Here is a 17,618-nt window from a genome sequence, read left to right as displayed (position 1 = left end):
CATAATTCTGTTATTCGTCATTCGATCCACATTGGAACACTTGTGAGGAAAAAACTTTCATTTTCTTTCCATATAAACCATATACAGATTTCTCTGACTCTGAAAATAATAAATCTCCCAACAACAATGTATTGGATTCCAGTTCCAATTCCAATTCCAATATATTGAATACATTGAATACATTGAATGAGAATGAGATATATTATTCATTTTTTCAGATGCGTCATATACAAATCCCGATATTAATAACCAAAATTCAAAGTTGAGAAAAATTTTGCTGATTCATTCGTTTTGATGCGAGACTAGAAAACAATGAATGGGGAGAAAAAAAAGTGTTCAAAAGTCAAACATAAACAAGTAATTGAATACAATAATAATAATTCAACTTTAAGTTCCATGGAGCAAATGATTTTTTTTTCGTTGGTTTGTTTGTTCCACACACAGACACACTTTACAAGTGTCATTATTCTCAAATTTTGGTCCATTATCTTTGTATGTGATGCATTTGTGTTCGATAATGATAGGAATAATAGAAAAAATAAACATGGAACCAAATGGGAAAATTTTCCGCTCACTTATACAACTGATATGATCATCATGATGATCATCATGACGACAAAGAAAAATAAAAGCCACGTCGCACATGCAACATTCATTCATTTCATGTTTGTGGAAAGTGAAAAAAGAAGTTTCATCAAAGAAAACAAAATAAAAACTTTTTGACCAATCATCATCATCATCATCATCAACATATTATAGCAGTCGTGGACGAAACTTTTCGGACTGTGAGTAAGTGAATAATGACAATTTTTTTCGATGCGAATCTCCTTTGGTTTAGTTTGGTTTGTTTGTTTGTCATTTTTATTCTGTTTTATTCTGTTTTAGTCTGTTCGAAATGATGGCAACAAAAAAGTTTGAAACATTACGACATACAAGTCATCGTCATCGTCATCATCATCATTACAATTTGGCCTAAAGTCACCACCACCATCATCATGCTAGAATCAAGAGTAGAAAAAATTGACATCAGAAAAATCGAAATTTAGTCGAAATCCAAACGAAAACTTTTTTCTATTTCGTTGGTCTGTGTGACGCTGAATGCAAACGTGCATTCATTCATTGTATCCGATTGGAAAACTATCATTTTGATAATAAAATCCATCACTTTTGTCTGTCATCATTTACTTTCATTTATTCTGGTCTTTATTTTAATTAATCAATTGTAATTAATGTGTTCACCACATTCTTAGTGGTGGAAAAAAATGTAAATGCACACAATGGGCAGACTGCAATTGCCGGTGGAACTAGCAAATGCCATAGATATTAAGAGCATTTAATGGCCGTAACCATTGTGTGGAATTTTTCATACATTCAATATAGAGAAATGGTGATGGTGATGGTGATTATGATGATGATTGCCACATGCTGATTGCATTATTATTAAATGAGAAAATGAAATGAAATGAAATGAAAAAAACGAGACTGGAAACTGATAGTGTGAATACCGTCAATCCTTTGGTTTCGTTCAGGAATTCATTGTCGTTTAATGATAATGGAGCGAAAAACCTGAAAAAGAATGGAAAATTCGAGAAGAAAGAAAAAAATTTCCTCGAGTCAAGAAAAAATTGAATTACCAACAAAGATAAACAAAGACGTGGGAAAAACGACCAACCAAGTGCTCAAATTGAGGTCATTCGAAAATACAACACATCGATTCACAACATTGAAAAAGAGAAAAGTTTCAAATGTTTGAGATAATCAATTCCAATCGAATGGCTGCATTTGAAATTTTCTCTTTATTGCATTAAGACTATTGAACATGTAGCAAAAAAAAAAACTGAAAACTGAAAACTGAAAAGAAAATCCAAACTCAAGCTATACGTTTGTTTTGGCTGAAATTCACAACTTCAAAGGATTCTGTTGCCTTTTCTTCAGGTTTAAGGTGAAAAAATGAAACAAATTTTCTCCAACAAAGATGATAATATGATGAAAACGTAAAAAAGAGAGTAAATCTCTGAATAATAAAAAAAATTAAAAATAAAACCCCTGACAAAAACACACACTGGCACACAAACACGGTATGTGTCCGCTGCTTCTGAATCAGACTTTCGATTCTATTCTAGACTGAAGATTGTTTTCTCTCCTTGTACTTATTTCGCATTTTTTTATTGCAATTCTTTTTTGCTTTTTCGGATTTGGAAAATTGCAAAAAAAGCCTCAGCTGAGACAACCAGCATAGAAATAAAGTCACAGCTAAACATGGTCAGGTCGTTATGTATGTCGAATATAACCTGGAAACAAAACAACATGGATATTATTTTTCAACTTTTCAACACTCGATTCTTTATTTCTTGTTGTGTTAGAATTTTTCAATCAAATGTTTCTACTCATTCAGTTGAGTTTGTGTGCATACTGCTATTGAATACCATTTCCATAAACGGGATAAATAGATTTGTTGTTGTTGTTGTTGTTGTTCAAACCATGATACATGGAAAGATAAAATCCTCAGTCATGCGCGTATTGCATGGTAGAATTGAATAAAATTTTGTTTCGTAGTCAAGTTGCATCCTTGCTTATCTTGTCCTGTGTAGGTGTTTTATTTGATCAGAAAAATAAATCGGAAATTTGTTATTAAATCTTCAAGTTTTATCTTTTCGATTTTGACAAATTTTGTCGGTACCACAGTAGCGCAAATGGAAAAACCCGTTCATACTAGTTTTCGGTCGAACTAAAAAATAGATGTATGAAAGGCATTTAATTAAATTGTCATTCAGGTTTTTGTGTTCATTTCATTCCATTCGATTCAAGATGTCTGTCTCTCAATCAACTGGAAATTGAAATTATATGATAGAGAGAGAGAGAGAGAGAGAGAGAGAGAGAGAGAGAGAGAGAGAGAGAGAGAGAGAGAGAGAGAGAGAGAGAGAGAGAGAGAGAGAGAGAGAGAGAGAGAGAGAGAGAGAGAGAGAGAGAGAGAGAGAGAGAGAGAGAGAGAGAGAGAGAGAGAGAGATTCAAACCTAATGGTTTCTAGTTGTACAACATATTTGTTGGCCAGAATAAATAGAGTTCTCTCCCTTTTTGCATCATTGGCCATTATTGAGTTGAGTTGAATGAATGAATAAGCTTCAGGGGTCTCTTGAATGCTCAAATTGGATTGATTGTCAGTTGCCTGATGATAGTATTGATCCAACATGTACAACTGGATGACTTGATCCACATTCGTTGGACAAGTGTTTTCGTCATTCATTCATATATTCAGTGTATTTGACTTTGGTGCATGAAAACCAGAAAAATGAAGAATCAAATCTTCAACAACAACAACCAATAATGTTCTTTTGGTCTGGTTGAACTTGACTTGATAATCACCGTGATTGAAAATCTACGATTCCAATTGAAATTACATGGAGATGAAGAAAATTCAAAAATGCAATGAAGTGAAGCCAACATTTATAAGCATATTCTAAACAAGAAAATTCCATAATTTAGGGGCAAATAATAATCAAAACATTAAATTACAAATGGATATTGTATCAATATCCATAACTTTATGATAACTTGACTTGATAATCACCGTGATTGAAAATCTACGATTCCAATTGAAATTACATGGAGATGAAGAAAATTCAAAAATGCAATGAAGTGAAGCCAACATTTATAAGCATATAATAAACAAGAAAAGTCCAACTTTAAAAAATAAATGAAACAAAAACATATTGCACATTTTTATTTGCCAAAATTATTGAATCCAAAAAACTAAGAACTGAGAATAATAAAAGCTGAATATTACGATTTCGAAAAGAAATTGGCCATTTTTCTTTCCATTTCGTTCGTTTTGTTTGTTCTTTTTCAAGTTTTTCGAAATTCTTATAAAAGTCAGTCAGTCAGTCAGTCAGTAAGTCAGCCATTGAAAATTTCGTTGAAAACAGAAGCCAAGGACCAATCATTTCAGCATCATCATCATTTTGACAAAGACAACCACAAGTTCTGCCAGTACTACTTCTACTACTGCCACTATTACACATGAACATCAAACTATTAGTTTCATGAACAAAAAAAAAATTCAAAGAATCGCAATTTGAACTTACACATAACAAACATTCTATCTGTATGCGTGTGTGTAGAACTCAATTCACACCCCTCACAATCAAAATATTCTTATAGACACACAGGAGGGAAACAACAACAAAACGAACAAACTGAGGGGTATGAGAGGGGGGAAATGCATAAAGATAGGATCTAATGGTCTAGTCATTTATTTTATTACATAACACAGATAGAAACGAATAGGATACCCTTGGAACTACGTAGCTATAGAAAAATAATAATCATAAATAAAAGAATGAACAAACTATTTGTGTGTGTGTGTGTGTGTGTGTGTGTGTGTGTGTGTCATACACACATCCAATGTATGAAATGTGTATCCACATGGAAATGAAACTAAACTCGAAACGCATCGTTCCCATCAGAACATTGAAAAAATTTTGCAAACAAACAAGGCAGAGAGTCTTTTTTGCGTTACCATTTTTTTATTAACTCAAATTCATACACCAACAACAACAATTTATGGCAACAGTGGAATAGTTTCTTTAAACTCAAGTATATGAGCCTAACCTAAATATAATCATAATCATCATCATAATGATGATTCAAACACAGACACACACGATGTTTGTGAACTTGAATGAAAATGATCATCATCTTGGAATCATTAACATCTTACAATCCACCAGTATTCACTTCAGTATCAACTAATGCAATAATGGATGGAATGGTCTTATGGTGGTCTTACACTGAACTGTTTTTAGTTTTCTGAAAAAAAGAGTTCAAGTCAATGTGTTTAGTTTTCTAGTTTTTTTTTAGTTTCCAAAAATGATAAAAAAAGAGAAACGGAAAAATCTCATTTTGTTTTGCAGCCATTCCTCTTTGCTCACTCACATTGTTGCCGAATTGATATTATTTTGAGTTTCGAATAAAATCTTTTTTTCCGCATTTACCAAGCAAATAAAAAATGGGAAAAACGAATGAAAAAATTCTTTGGAATTCTTGAGGATAAAGAGAAAAAATTGAATCGAGTGAATGGAAAAGTAAATTAAAAATAAATATAATAATAATAATAATAATAATACGATGCGATGCGATTCGAATCGGACAAATAATAATAATAATAATAAACTTTTCATTTTTTCATCGTCGTTACACAGAAAGCAAGAATAACATTTTCTTTATTCCGAGAATGAGAAATGATCAAAACACAATCATCGCCATGATCTCCTATTCGTTTCCGGTCGTCGTCGTTGTCATTGTTGTTGTGGAAAAGTTTAATTTCACTCTGATGATAGTCAATTTTTAATTTGTTTTCAATTGGTTTGTGAAAAGCATTTTTCATTACACGAATTCTACAAATTGAAACAAACACCTACCATTAAACTTGGGTGTTTATTATCAATACTGTTGTCGCTGTTGTTGATGAATGAAAAATCAAATTGAATCTAATCGATGCGAATTTTGTTGAGCAAATTGATTTTCCTCCCAATGATATGATTAGAAGGCGGTCATGTTGTTGTTGATGTTCTATGTGACTTATTAATGATGATGATGATGATGGTGATGATGATATTGGATTGATGATCACACACACAAAGTGGGCGCGTCACTATGTCGATTTTATTTAGTTGATGGCTGATTAAAATAGGCGGATGCTAATTGAATGTTTGATGAGTGATGTTTATCATCAACAACAACGACGACATAATGTTACTTGGAGAATGATTAAGAAACGATATTCACACAACCACAACAACAACAACAAACAAGATCAGACATGATGCATGAAACGGATGACCGGCTGACATCATCCAAATAACACTATCACATTCAAATCATCATTATATCGATGGAAGAGTCAATGGTCAACAACAACAACAACACTTAACAGCACTTGACACACAAACAAAAACAGATTGGACATTTATATTGGCCATCAAAATATTGCACAAATTACATCACCCAAAAACAGAGACAAAACAGGAAAATAAACAAACAAAACACACACACACACACACCGAGAAATCACACTCACATGGGATCAACATTCATTCGATAAAGGACGAGATGAAAACATCATCATTTGGTTGGCGTTTGTCGTTTGATATATGGTGTGAACAGCACATATTTAGATCATTCATCCTAATGAGCTAATAATTTCTACTTTTTTCTCTTCATCAAACACAACACACACACACAGTGAAAGTGAATCACTTTCAATCAATCCAGTCATTCGATTCTTCATTGAGTTTATTGTTGATGTTCACTGTGTGAATGATGAAAACACAAACATTCATTATGGTCGGTTACCAAATGTTTTTTCTGTTGACTTTGCGTGTGCCGAAAAATTATTGTTGCTAATTGTCTGGTCAATCATTTCTGCAATAATTGATTCACCTGGGTGTCAGATATCGATTCATTTCATTCAGAAATTGTATGTTGAAAAAATTTAATGATCATAATGCTCGCAATCGGAATCAATATTTTTTTGTTGTGTAGTGTTTATTGATTTGTTCGTGGATCTGAGCAAGCCATGAATTTTCATTTAAATTAAAAAAAAAAACAGGAATTGCACTCTAGTTCATTGTGAATGAATGACACATATAACGCCTCGAATGTCCTGGAGCTAAAGTGAGAAAAAAACAAAAGAAATACAAATACAAATTCAAAATAATTATCATCACCAATGTTTCGCGGTTTTTTTAACAATGAGTTGCAGAAGCAGAATGATAATTGAAATTGTTTACATTACACAGAGTTCAAAATTTCAACCCAAATCCACCGGGCTAAGTCGAAATAGTCTATTTGAACAACATATGAATTTATCGCATTGTTTTTGTTCATGTATATTGCAGCATCGTTGATTCAATTGAATTTAACAAGTTCTCGTCATCATCGAAATCATAATGAACTACTATTGCTGAATCATTGTGAAGAAAGATTGAAAAGAAAAATTTTTCAATTCATTTCAACCAAATGTAGATGACAAATGATGACGATTGAATTGAAAATATCATCAAACGAATGGATAGACATTAACGAATAATGACAACTGTGAAGCCAATAATAAAGTAACGTATCAGGAGGAAATAAACTAAACCAACGAATTTGTCATTTTGGCCATTTTTTTCCACCTCTTATGATCACCATTGCCATTTTGTTGTCGTTGAATGTGTTCTATGATGTCAGCTTCAATTTGGATCGAATGAATCAATTAAGTTCAACAGCAATGAAAACGACACCAGACCCAATTGCACAACAAAGGAAATGTATGGGACCGAACCTAAAGTGAAAAAGAAGAAACAAGCCGACAAAACAAAAAAAAATTCAAGAAAAGTTACCCATTGCATTTTTTGTTTCTCATTTCTCTCTCTCTCTCTTTCCCTTTCTACAATTCGAAATGATGTGTTTTCTTATTATCTATCTATCCACATTGGAATATCTCAATCTTTAATCTATCTTTCTGCGTTTGTGTGTTTGTGTCAATTCTCATTTCATTTCATTTCTCAATTTCTCAGTGCTGTGTTTGTTTCTGGTTCACATCAAAAACGATTGTTATTTCAATGAATGAAAAGAAAAGAATGGAGAATCGAATTCGGCACGATAAAGAAAATTGGCTGGATCACATGTGAACAACACAAATGATGAAAAAATTGGCAATCCAATCTATGGCCATTGATCCAAAATACCTTCTATATTCGCATTGATGATGACTATTTTGGCCAAACTATACACACACACAGACACACAGAGACATCCAAAAGTCAAATTAGCATTCATGCGATTGTATCAGGCCTATCGACGATGAAGGGCGACAGATTTGATTTTTTGCGTTGTTGCTGCTCCATTGTTGTTCCATATTATCATTATCACCATCATCTGGTTATTGTTGTTGAACTTTGTAACATGAAAAACTGATATAAAATATACATAAATGGATGGAAAATATATTGGATAATCAACAACAACAACAACAAGGAACTGTGAGAAAAAATCAGATAAAATGATGACGATGATAATCGAATGAATGGACGAATGAACACATTGACAAACTATTAATAGTGCACATCATCAACAATGAATGAAAACAAATTTCGATGCTCACCATACAAATTCAAATTATTATAATTCCTATATGAATTGCACATGATGATGATGATGATGAAGAATACGTGGCTGCCGATCATCATTATTATCATACTTTGTTTGACATATAAGTGAATTTATTCTAAATAGAAATAGAAATTCCATAAAAATGATGCAAAGGAACCAAGCAATGAATGAACGAACAAAATTAGACAAATGTTATATGTTATATTACGATGCTTCTGACGATGATGATGATGATGAACGAAACAAACATAAAGATAAAAAGAGAGAGAGAGAGGTTTGCCCGAAAATCACGAACATAGAAATGGGAAAAAATGTGTCGAGTGTGTATAGTGTAAGGCAATACACACACACAGAGAGAGAGAGAGAGAAAGAATGAACAAGACGGAAGATGATTTCACGAATCTTACTAATGATCCAGAAATGATCCCAGAATCAAAAATCAAGATCCGAACAATGAATGAATATTCTTAGAGCAAAAAACATCAAGAATGTTCTCGTTTCTTTTCATTCTATTGTCGGTTTCAAGGCTCGAGACATGTTTCGTCTTTGCTTCTGTGTTAAGCTTTGGGCAACAACAGTGGAGAACCAAGAGAAAAAAGAAAAATTGGATTTGATGATCTCACACAGACAGACAGACATAATGAATGAATCTTTTTTGCTCTGAATGATAGCAAAGATGCACTTGTGAAATTATCAGGTTTATCACAAGCAAATCAGGTCATGTCATGTCATGTCATGTCATGTGTGTGTGTGTGTTTGTAATCAATTTATGAACAAGAAAATAAACCAATCAATCGATTGAATGATTCAATTTTTTTCATTTAAAAAATCACATACACAAACCATGTATGATACATATAACAAAAAACTGATGACACGATCAATGCGATTAATTGAAATTCAACAGTCTTTTGTTTGTGTATGCGTGCGTGTGGGTGGATGTGTGAGATGAATTTTGAACTTGATTGCCATATAACTAAACACAAACACAGAGAGAGAGAGACAGATTTGTAATTTGCAATTTGAAAATGATGATGAGTTTATAATTACGATTAGACAATTGACAAATGAGGAAGACAATGATGAATCGGAATTAGAAAACAAAAACAATTTGAGGAGAATCGATGACAAACATTTTTGTAAAAATACAAACTAACGATTCCCGATACAACATTCAATGAAAACTGCTGTTGTTGTCGTTATTGTAGTTTCTTTACACCATAGATATAGCGCGCGCAATTTCATTTTCAATTCATTCATTGTTGGTTTCTGCTATTCTTGAAGCAGAATTCCTCCGCACACACACACACACACACACACAGACAGAGACAGACAGAGAGGAGACTTGTTTTCAAATAAATTCCTGTATGTTTCATGTTTTGTGGATTGAATAACGTCCTCGATAATCATGGTAGATGGGAGCAGCATTCTAGTGATGTGTCTATTGAACAGTAGTGGCAAGAGAATTCAAAAATGATGCGGCGCTTCTGTTCTTCTATTCAATACTGATATCGCTATTCGGCCAAAAATTGCTATGATGCGCAAGTCTTTATTGAACATATCTGACGACCGAAATTTCGAACTACACACCCAGATACTTTGTTTTGGTTCCACCACTTCATCATTGAATTAATGATATTGCACAAGGCCATTTGCGAAACCAAATTTTTTCTTCTGTCACAACATTCACCGATGCTTCTAGCTTTTCCTTTCCCTTCCTACGCCCACCAACGAGAAAATCGGAAAAAACATCATCAATCGAAAATCGTATCCAACCACATCATCATACACAGCATCGAATCGTGAATGGCCAACCCAAATATACGTCCAACAACGGCAACAACAAAAACGGTAAACCAAACAAACTGGCCAATACAAAACTCCACAGAATGCAGAATTTAATGTCTGTCTGTGTGTATGGTGGCATAGGAGAACTGATGAAATTTTATTTCTGATATTTGCTGGTGTCTTTTTATTCTAAAAGATCGATTCTGTCCAAATCGGGTTTCTCTCTCTCTCTTTTGCTGTTTATCTCGTTTTTTCATTTATTTTTTCTTTCACATTGTGTCTTCTGTTATTATTATTGTTGTTGTTGTTGTTGTTGTTGTTAGTTGGTCGGTTAGTTGTGTTGTTGTTTGGTTTGGTTTTGGATCGACTATGGATCATGTCGCTATCGATAGTGGCCGTTTAGAGGATAGCAATATTTACTATATGCCTGTCTATTTTCCTTCATTTTGATGTTGTTGTATAATATTGAATACACATACACACACACACACTGAAATAACATGAAATGAACAAGAATTCATACATGGGGCATCAGCAACAGTAACCACCACCACCACCACCATCATCGATTACAATAACAATAAAAACCGATTCGACATTAATTTTTTTCGGCAATGAAGATTCTCGATTCTTGATGATAATGATGATAATAATAATGATGATGATGCTGATGATGATGATGATGATGATGATGACAACTTGTATTACTGCTGTTTGACTTTTTTTTCTTTTCTGGCTCTAAAATGCATTTTTTGCATCGTCATCCATATGGCCAGCATCATCAATAATTACCATCATCATCCATATAATAAGGAACAAACTGATATATAAACAACTTACGACTTCAAAATGAATAATATATTCTTTTCCTTCGTGCTGTTTGCGTTGCTTTCCGAACATTATTTTCGGCAATATATGGCCATAGATCCATGTGTTAGAGCGGTAATATTAAGAAAATCAAAATAGATCTAACATTACAATGTCGTATGTGAAACCCATGTGAAACAAACAAACAAAAAATATGATAATCGGCATCTATTACCGGGTGCTATTATGGGGAATGGATTACTTTCAGCAAGAAACTAGTAGCTAGTTGTGTGTTGTTTCGAGTCAAATTCTGTTCATGAATGAGAGTTTGAGGACCAGCCAAACAAACAGTGTGATTAAATTCTTTTGATGATATTTTTGAATGGATGCCAAGCCAATGATTTCTGTTAGATGCCAAATAGTTTGGTGAGCAGTGAATGTTATGGATGTCATGTTCATCAACCATTTATCTATCTTGTTTTCTCATAATTTCTTTCTTTCCACTCGACGTTGATGATGATGATGATGATGATGATGATTCACATACAATGAATGCGCACATGTCATACGAGTAAATCTAATTGCTGACTGACTGATTGGCAAACCACACACTCGATAGATATTATTGTGGTAGAAATTGGCAAACAATTGTATCAAACTGATGGTTCCATTATGTTTTTGGTTGGCAAACCATATTTTTGAAAAAGTTTTCTGTTCTTTTCGTTTGGAAAATTTAAACTTTTCAACTCATGTTCATCATCATTCAGGCAATTTCAAACTTTTTTATGGGCCTAGTTGATTTCTCCATCACGATAATCATTGCTTTGATCTATATGAATTCGACAACGTAATCCATGATTTTCTTTTTCTCATTTATTCCAGTAACCAATCGAATCAAATAAGCGGATTACTGCGAATATATGCGGCACAATGGAAAGATCAGATCAGATACTGAGAGAATCATTAAAGTGATGACCACCATGTTGTTAGCATTCATCATTCATATTTCAATATTACAATTTAGCTCATGATGACCCATTTATTGCGTGTGTTTTTGGTGATTTTTCTGGTTGCAAAACTTTTCAAACACGAGTTTATAGTGGTTGTGATCAGTTTCTGTGTGCGTGTGTATGGGAAATGATTCCATTTTGCAAGTCAATTCAATTGGAATTAGATGGGATTTGTTTGTGAATCAAAAATAAACAATCTTTGCCAGTTATTAAGAATCAGTTTGTTGCAACTTGCAACTCACTGTAAAGCAAGGATTCCGGGAATTTATTTCTGAATAGTTTTTCTTCTTTTGATTCTCATTAGTGTATCGAATGTTCATTTTTGTTGTTGATCAATTCATTTCTTTCAGACTGTTTGATTGGTTCATCCAATGAATGAACAGAATGGATGCTGATAGTCAAATTAATACCAAAGTCTTTTTTATCGGTTTCTTTGTTAGGAACCGAAGCCAAAAAAAGAGTTGAATTGAATGCATCCAGAGAGATCTCTTTTTCTGTCATAGATTGTTGTATGAAATTTTTCCATTTTATTTTCGATTCGACTGCTTTACCAAAGAACAAATTATCGTATGTAGTCAAAGCTTTTAGAGTGAATAGATAACTTTTTTACAAGAAAAAAAAATTTCATAATCGGTGGATGGTGTGTTTGTGTGTTTTGGAACAACAATTTTCCAAACACATTAACACAGCTAATGAACATTTTGTTTTGATCGGCGTTTGCGCTCACTTTTTTGCCAATTTCCAGTTCAAATGTGATGCCAAGATCAATATATAGAATGCGAAAAAGTTTCCAATCATTTTTTTCTCATTGTTTGGAACTTGTTTCAATGATGATGATGTGAAATAGTGAAAAGAGATGAGAATAAAAGATTTCATTTCCCAGAAAAAATACTAAATCGGTTAGTAATAGTTAGTTATTATTGTGGAATAATTGTATGACGCCGGTCGGTCCAAATTTTTTTTCCATTTCGTTTGTTTGTTTTTTGTCTCAAAATTTCGCCGTTTTGTTTGAATGAATGCAAATAATGATGATGATGATGATGATGATGATTAAACAAATTTTAAAGCTGCTTATTGCTGCCTATAGTTTCAGTTAGTCTTGTGCATTTGCCTTGTTTATCGGAAAAAGATTGGAATGTATTACCAATTATAATATCAAGTTGTTGTTCTGTGGCCTGGTCTACTTATTTGAGATTGGAGATTGGAGAAATGAAAAGCCCAATTCTTCATCCTCATTATTTCATATGAATTATTACAAATCAAAAACAAAAACAATGGACAAGGACTCACCTATTTCACTTTACATTTAGCAGAAAAGACAAATTTTCATGTTGAACAGAAAAATTTCAATGGGTCAAACTTTCTCTCTGTATTTTTGTTGTTTTGAGGATGGTGGTTCGTTGTTGTTGTTGGATTTTTTTATTCCGAGTTTCGTTTCGTATTCACCAGAGAATTCAGAATATAACGCAGAAAAAAAAGTTTCAAAGCAAAACAATTTCAATGTGGAGTCCAATTTTGCCTGTCCTGGATGTTGATTATAAAATCTAAAGTTAATGAGCTGAATAAATGAACCTTATTTTGTTGGAAGCAAAAATCATCATCATCATACTTGTGATAGCCACCAACATCGTTCAGTCATTCAAGCCAGGCTAATTTGCGGCGTTATTCGACATTTATTGTATTTTTTTTTTGTTTGAACATGTGACATTTGCCACAAATTTTACAAAAACGAATGTATTAACTCTCCAGAGAAATCGAAATTTATCAAAAATGTGAATTTTTTAATTTCAAAATAATTCTCTTGTATCTAGAATTTTTCATTTTTTAAGATTATTCATTTATTCGATTCGATATTTTCAATTTATTTTCAAAAGAGAAAAATTGCCAAGGTTTTTGTTTTGTTTGTTTAATCAATATATGATGTGATGTGATATGATAAGTGTGTGTGTTGTGTGTATTGGGTGTGAATCCTTGAATCATCATGATTCGATCAGATCATTTGAACAAAAATCACGCCATGTTGAACCATGTTAGCAATGAGCAAAGGGTGATTGATTGATTCATTTATTACAATTTAAAACAATGAAAATATATTCAAATAAAGAGCTATATACTATACATATATCACACGAGAACACCATGATCTGCAATTACATTACAATTATTATCAGAGATCTATATAATTGGTCAGTATTTTCAGGCAATGGAGCAGTTAGCAATTAATAATGTAGGGTCAGTAACTTGATCAAGTTGACTGATCAATCACATAAAAAACTGACCAAACCCCCGAGAACAGTGAGCCTTATTATTATTATTATTATCAATATGATGATGATATGGTAATCAACCGGTTAGACATGAAATTTTCTTCTCACTCTATGCGTTTCCTTCAGTTATTGTCTTTTATTTGGTTTTGGCCATTTAGCTTTGGTGATTTTCGTTTTGTTTGCAACAAATTCATCAACAACTTTGGTATATTGTTCAGGATATTTTTTATAAATCAATACATGCAATGCATCATGCCAGCAATGGATCTCGGAATTTTCTGGATTTCTTGATTTCCATCCATGATATATTTCTATATTATGCGGAATACTGCTGACAACATCAGCTTTTGAATGTAGAATGCATCCTACGAGTGTAGAAGGGGTGAAATTCGATTCGAGTCTGAACAAGTTTACACACACTTACCAGGTATTTTGGATTCATTAGCAAACATTATATCCTGCACTTTGAGATAACGGTCATATGTGAAAGATTTGGTTGCCTTTAAAAATGCATCGATTGTTTTCTCCAACATGGGTTGCCAAATTGGGACTTGTCGTTATGGCTTTTGATGCACCGGGCGGACAATCCTGTGCATATACTAATGAATCGACAATAATTCCTTTCAAAGATTCATAGACATGTCGTACGCGTTCATTTTTATCTTTATTTTCCAATAAATAAAGAAAAATTTCTCCCATCTGATAGCCACCGACAGAAAATCCGTGAATTAGAATTTCATCATAAACCAGATGATGATTGGTGAGAAATTCAATCATTTTCACAGCATTATTACGTCCACCTATTTTTGGCAGTAACAAATGCTGTGGTAGTGTTCGCACGGATAGAATATCGTAGCCACGTTCGAACCAGAATTGACGATATTTTTCCATGTGAATTTCTTTCGCTTCCAACCATGCAAGCATTACTAGTAATGGCCGTTTCGATAATTGTCGTGTTTTGGTTATGGCCATGTTCTGTGCTTCGCTATTTTCGCCATCTGGGCAATAACGCATAACGATATTGGATGGTAATTGAACTTTTTTTGGCGTTTCAGTTGTCGAATCAATTTTTCGTGATAATGGCAAGGCAACAGGTGCTTTCAATATTGCCTAAATTGAATTGAATTACAAGATTAAGATGATGATTAGTGAACAAATGTTTTTACCTCGAAATGTTTTTCATTATAAAGTTGTTTTGTCACACTGGCAACATTCAATACCTGGCCGGACTGAATGCAGCTTGATTTTTGTCGATTCTGTTGAACCGCAACAAACATGACGGGAATTTTTCGAGTGGCCACCTTGGATGATTGATCAGTGGCAATGGCCAATTTCACCATTGATGATAATGTAGTTTGTTGATATCGATACATTTTTCCAGTGGTCTTCAATATATTTTCAACACTAAAACAAAACACAAACACAGGATCAAAAATGGATCGATCATTTGGTTATATACTAGTTTTTCATCTGTCAATTTCGTTTGAATCACTTGTTACTTGTTACATGTGATTGTCATTCGATTGGGTGGAGTGTTATGTTGTTTTGATGATCAACATGATTATCACAGTTTGATCATAATCACAAATTGTTTGTACTCGATATTATATGCCACGATGCAAAACACTCTGGTGCTGATGATTGTTATTTGGGTTCACTATCGTATGTCGGCATTGAATTTGCCACAAAGTCATCATACAATGATGGTTGTTGGCATATTTTTTCCTTGTTTATTTATTCAACAATTTATTCAATCATTCACTGAATTTGTGGACACTTAAGATAAGAAAAAAAGTTGTGATACCAGTTTCACTCAAACACACATTCATATCGATACTATTTTTTCCTCGATCACTATCAGTCTTATTCAGTATTATTATGATCATGTGTTATGCATGTGCTTGCGTGTATGAGTGCTTGGTAGATGTGTATGGTGAAAGCAGCACACAAACAAATGGAAACAAGCAACAAGGATATTGTGTTTGATGCGAGTAGTAAAAAAACCGGATTGTTCTTTTTTCTGGTTGCCAGAACAAGAAGCCAAACAAGCACTCAGTCATAGCATTGTTGTATATACGCTGATCATCACACAATCATTAAAATTTTTTGATTTTTTGATGGTACGCCAACCAATTTTTTGATTGTTGGACTTTGTTGCTAAGGTACACTGATGAAAATGCCAGCCATTCAGTTGCGTTTCATAACAATGAGTGGGCAAATCATCCGATCGTTCAATCATTTTTCGATATAACTACAGTAATAATCTGGACATGACATGTTTGGATTTATTTGGCTTCAATTTTTTTTGGGTTGAGATAACATGACCGGATATGACATGCACATGACTCGAACTGATGTACCCTAAATACCCATATGACATATCAAATATCGATTGATTTCCAATAAATTGATTAAATAGTGGTGTTTAGATTTTTGCATTTTTTTTCAAATTTTCAATATTTTTCTCTGCTCCCAATAATCATGAGAAGTGGTGTGTGCATCATTTTTTTCCAATCGAATTTGATGGAAAAAAGTAACATTCCAGCAATCATATGTTTGATTGCAATTTGCAACTGTAGAATGTATGTACTTTTTTTTTTCTCTGTACAATGTACATTTGATTCAGAAAATAGAATTGCAAATTTGTACGTTCAAATTACGCAGAAATGCATACATTGGATTGTTTCTCACGCGCACTCGGATATCATGGCAATTGTTTTCAAATAAAGATGTACTTTTTTGTTCAGTTTATCTATCAATCATAACAATCTGTAGTGTTTGTACGATTTGATCAACATATAGCTGATTGATTCACATGTGACACATTCGAGATTGTATTTGTATTTCCTCATGCATTCTTGTGCATTATCCAAATTGATGTTTTGCATCATTCCATATGATAATGGGGTTCATTGAACGGTTTTTGGAACATTTTAATATTTAAAGTTTTTTGCAAAGCCATTCTATTCTATTCTATTTTGATATAAGAATGAAAACTTGTTCATTTCTTTAATTGTAAACATTTTAAAAAAGCAAAATTTTTCTGCCCATCACCATCATTCACTCAACAAAGCAGTTTGAAAGTTTCAAGTTTCGAAATGGCTCAACTTGAAATTCAGTCATTTAAATTAATTTTCCTGGTGCTCTGCACGTTGCTCAATAATGGCAGCTTTGAGAAAATGCTGCCATCCGGTGTAATTAATGAATTGTTTATCTATACATGGGCAAAAGAAATGAAATGGATTGATGTGATGATCCACATTCATTCTGGGTTTGGAATTTGAGAATGCACGTATGATCATTATTGTTATGGTTGGAATTTTCATTTTCAAATATGAATTCTATACATGAACATGACATGATGATGTTTTTTTCAGTCGACACTATCCAGCATTGGGAAATGTTTTATTCTTTCATTTGTTGTGTACAAAACGTTGTTATCATCACGAATTGAAAAAGTTCAAAGAGGAAACAATGGAACAATGATTCTTTCTTGGATTTCATCGTCAAATCGTCATCGTGAAATGGTGCCATATGTGGATTCTATTTGATCATATACTAGGGGAAATATTCATAGTAAAAGTCATCGCC

At 33.1% G+C, this 17,618-nt stretch overlaps 2 protein-coding genes across 10 annotated transcripts in view; both read right to left on the bottom strand.

Annotated features, from left to right (window-relative positions):
• The window catches only part of LOC124498515 (uncharacterized), a 64,080-nt gene extending 52,931 nt beyond the window's left edge, over nt 1-11,149 (bottom strand). For 3 of the 9 annotated variants that reach the window (XM_075729047.1, XM_075729048.1, XM_075729053.1), the window contains exons 1-2: nt 8,993-9,547; nt 5,419-6,668 (exon numbers count right to left, since the gene is read on the bottom strand). The gene's annotated coding sequence lies outside the window, so the exon portion shown is untranslated. Of the gene's footprint in view, nt 1-5,418; nt 6,669-6,789; nt 6,931-8,992; nt 9,549-10,783 lie in introns of those variants that run through there. The other 6 variants (XM_075729051.1, XM_075729057.1, XM_075729049.1 and 3 more) reach the window with 6 other exon arrangements.
• A 2,659-nt stretch (nt 11,150-13,808) lies between these two features.
• Nucleotides 13,809-16,229, bottom strand: LOC124498567 (transmembrane protein 53). Its single transcript, XM_047062338.2, is given in 4 exon segments — nt 13,809-14,392; nt 14,452-14,575; nt 14,577-15,137; nt 15,194-16,229. Coding segments are annotated over 4 exon segments (1,131 nt in total). The 5' UTR covers nt 15,401-16,229; the 3' UTR covers nt 13,809-14,153.
• Nucleotides 16,230-17,618: the final 1,389 nt, after the last annotated feature.

This window comes from Dermatophagoides farinae, chromosome 3 (genome assembly GCF_024713945.1).
Source record: "Dermatophagoides farinae isolate YC_2012a chromosome 3, ASM2471394v1, whole genome shotgun sequence".
Lineage (NCBI taxonomy): Eukaryota > Metazoa > Arthropoda > Arachnida > Sarcoptiformes > Pyroglyphidae > Dermatophagoides > Dermatophagoides farinae.
This window is presented reverse-complemented; position numbering and strand designations above follow the sequence as displayed.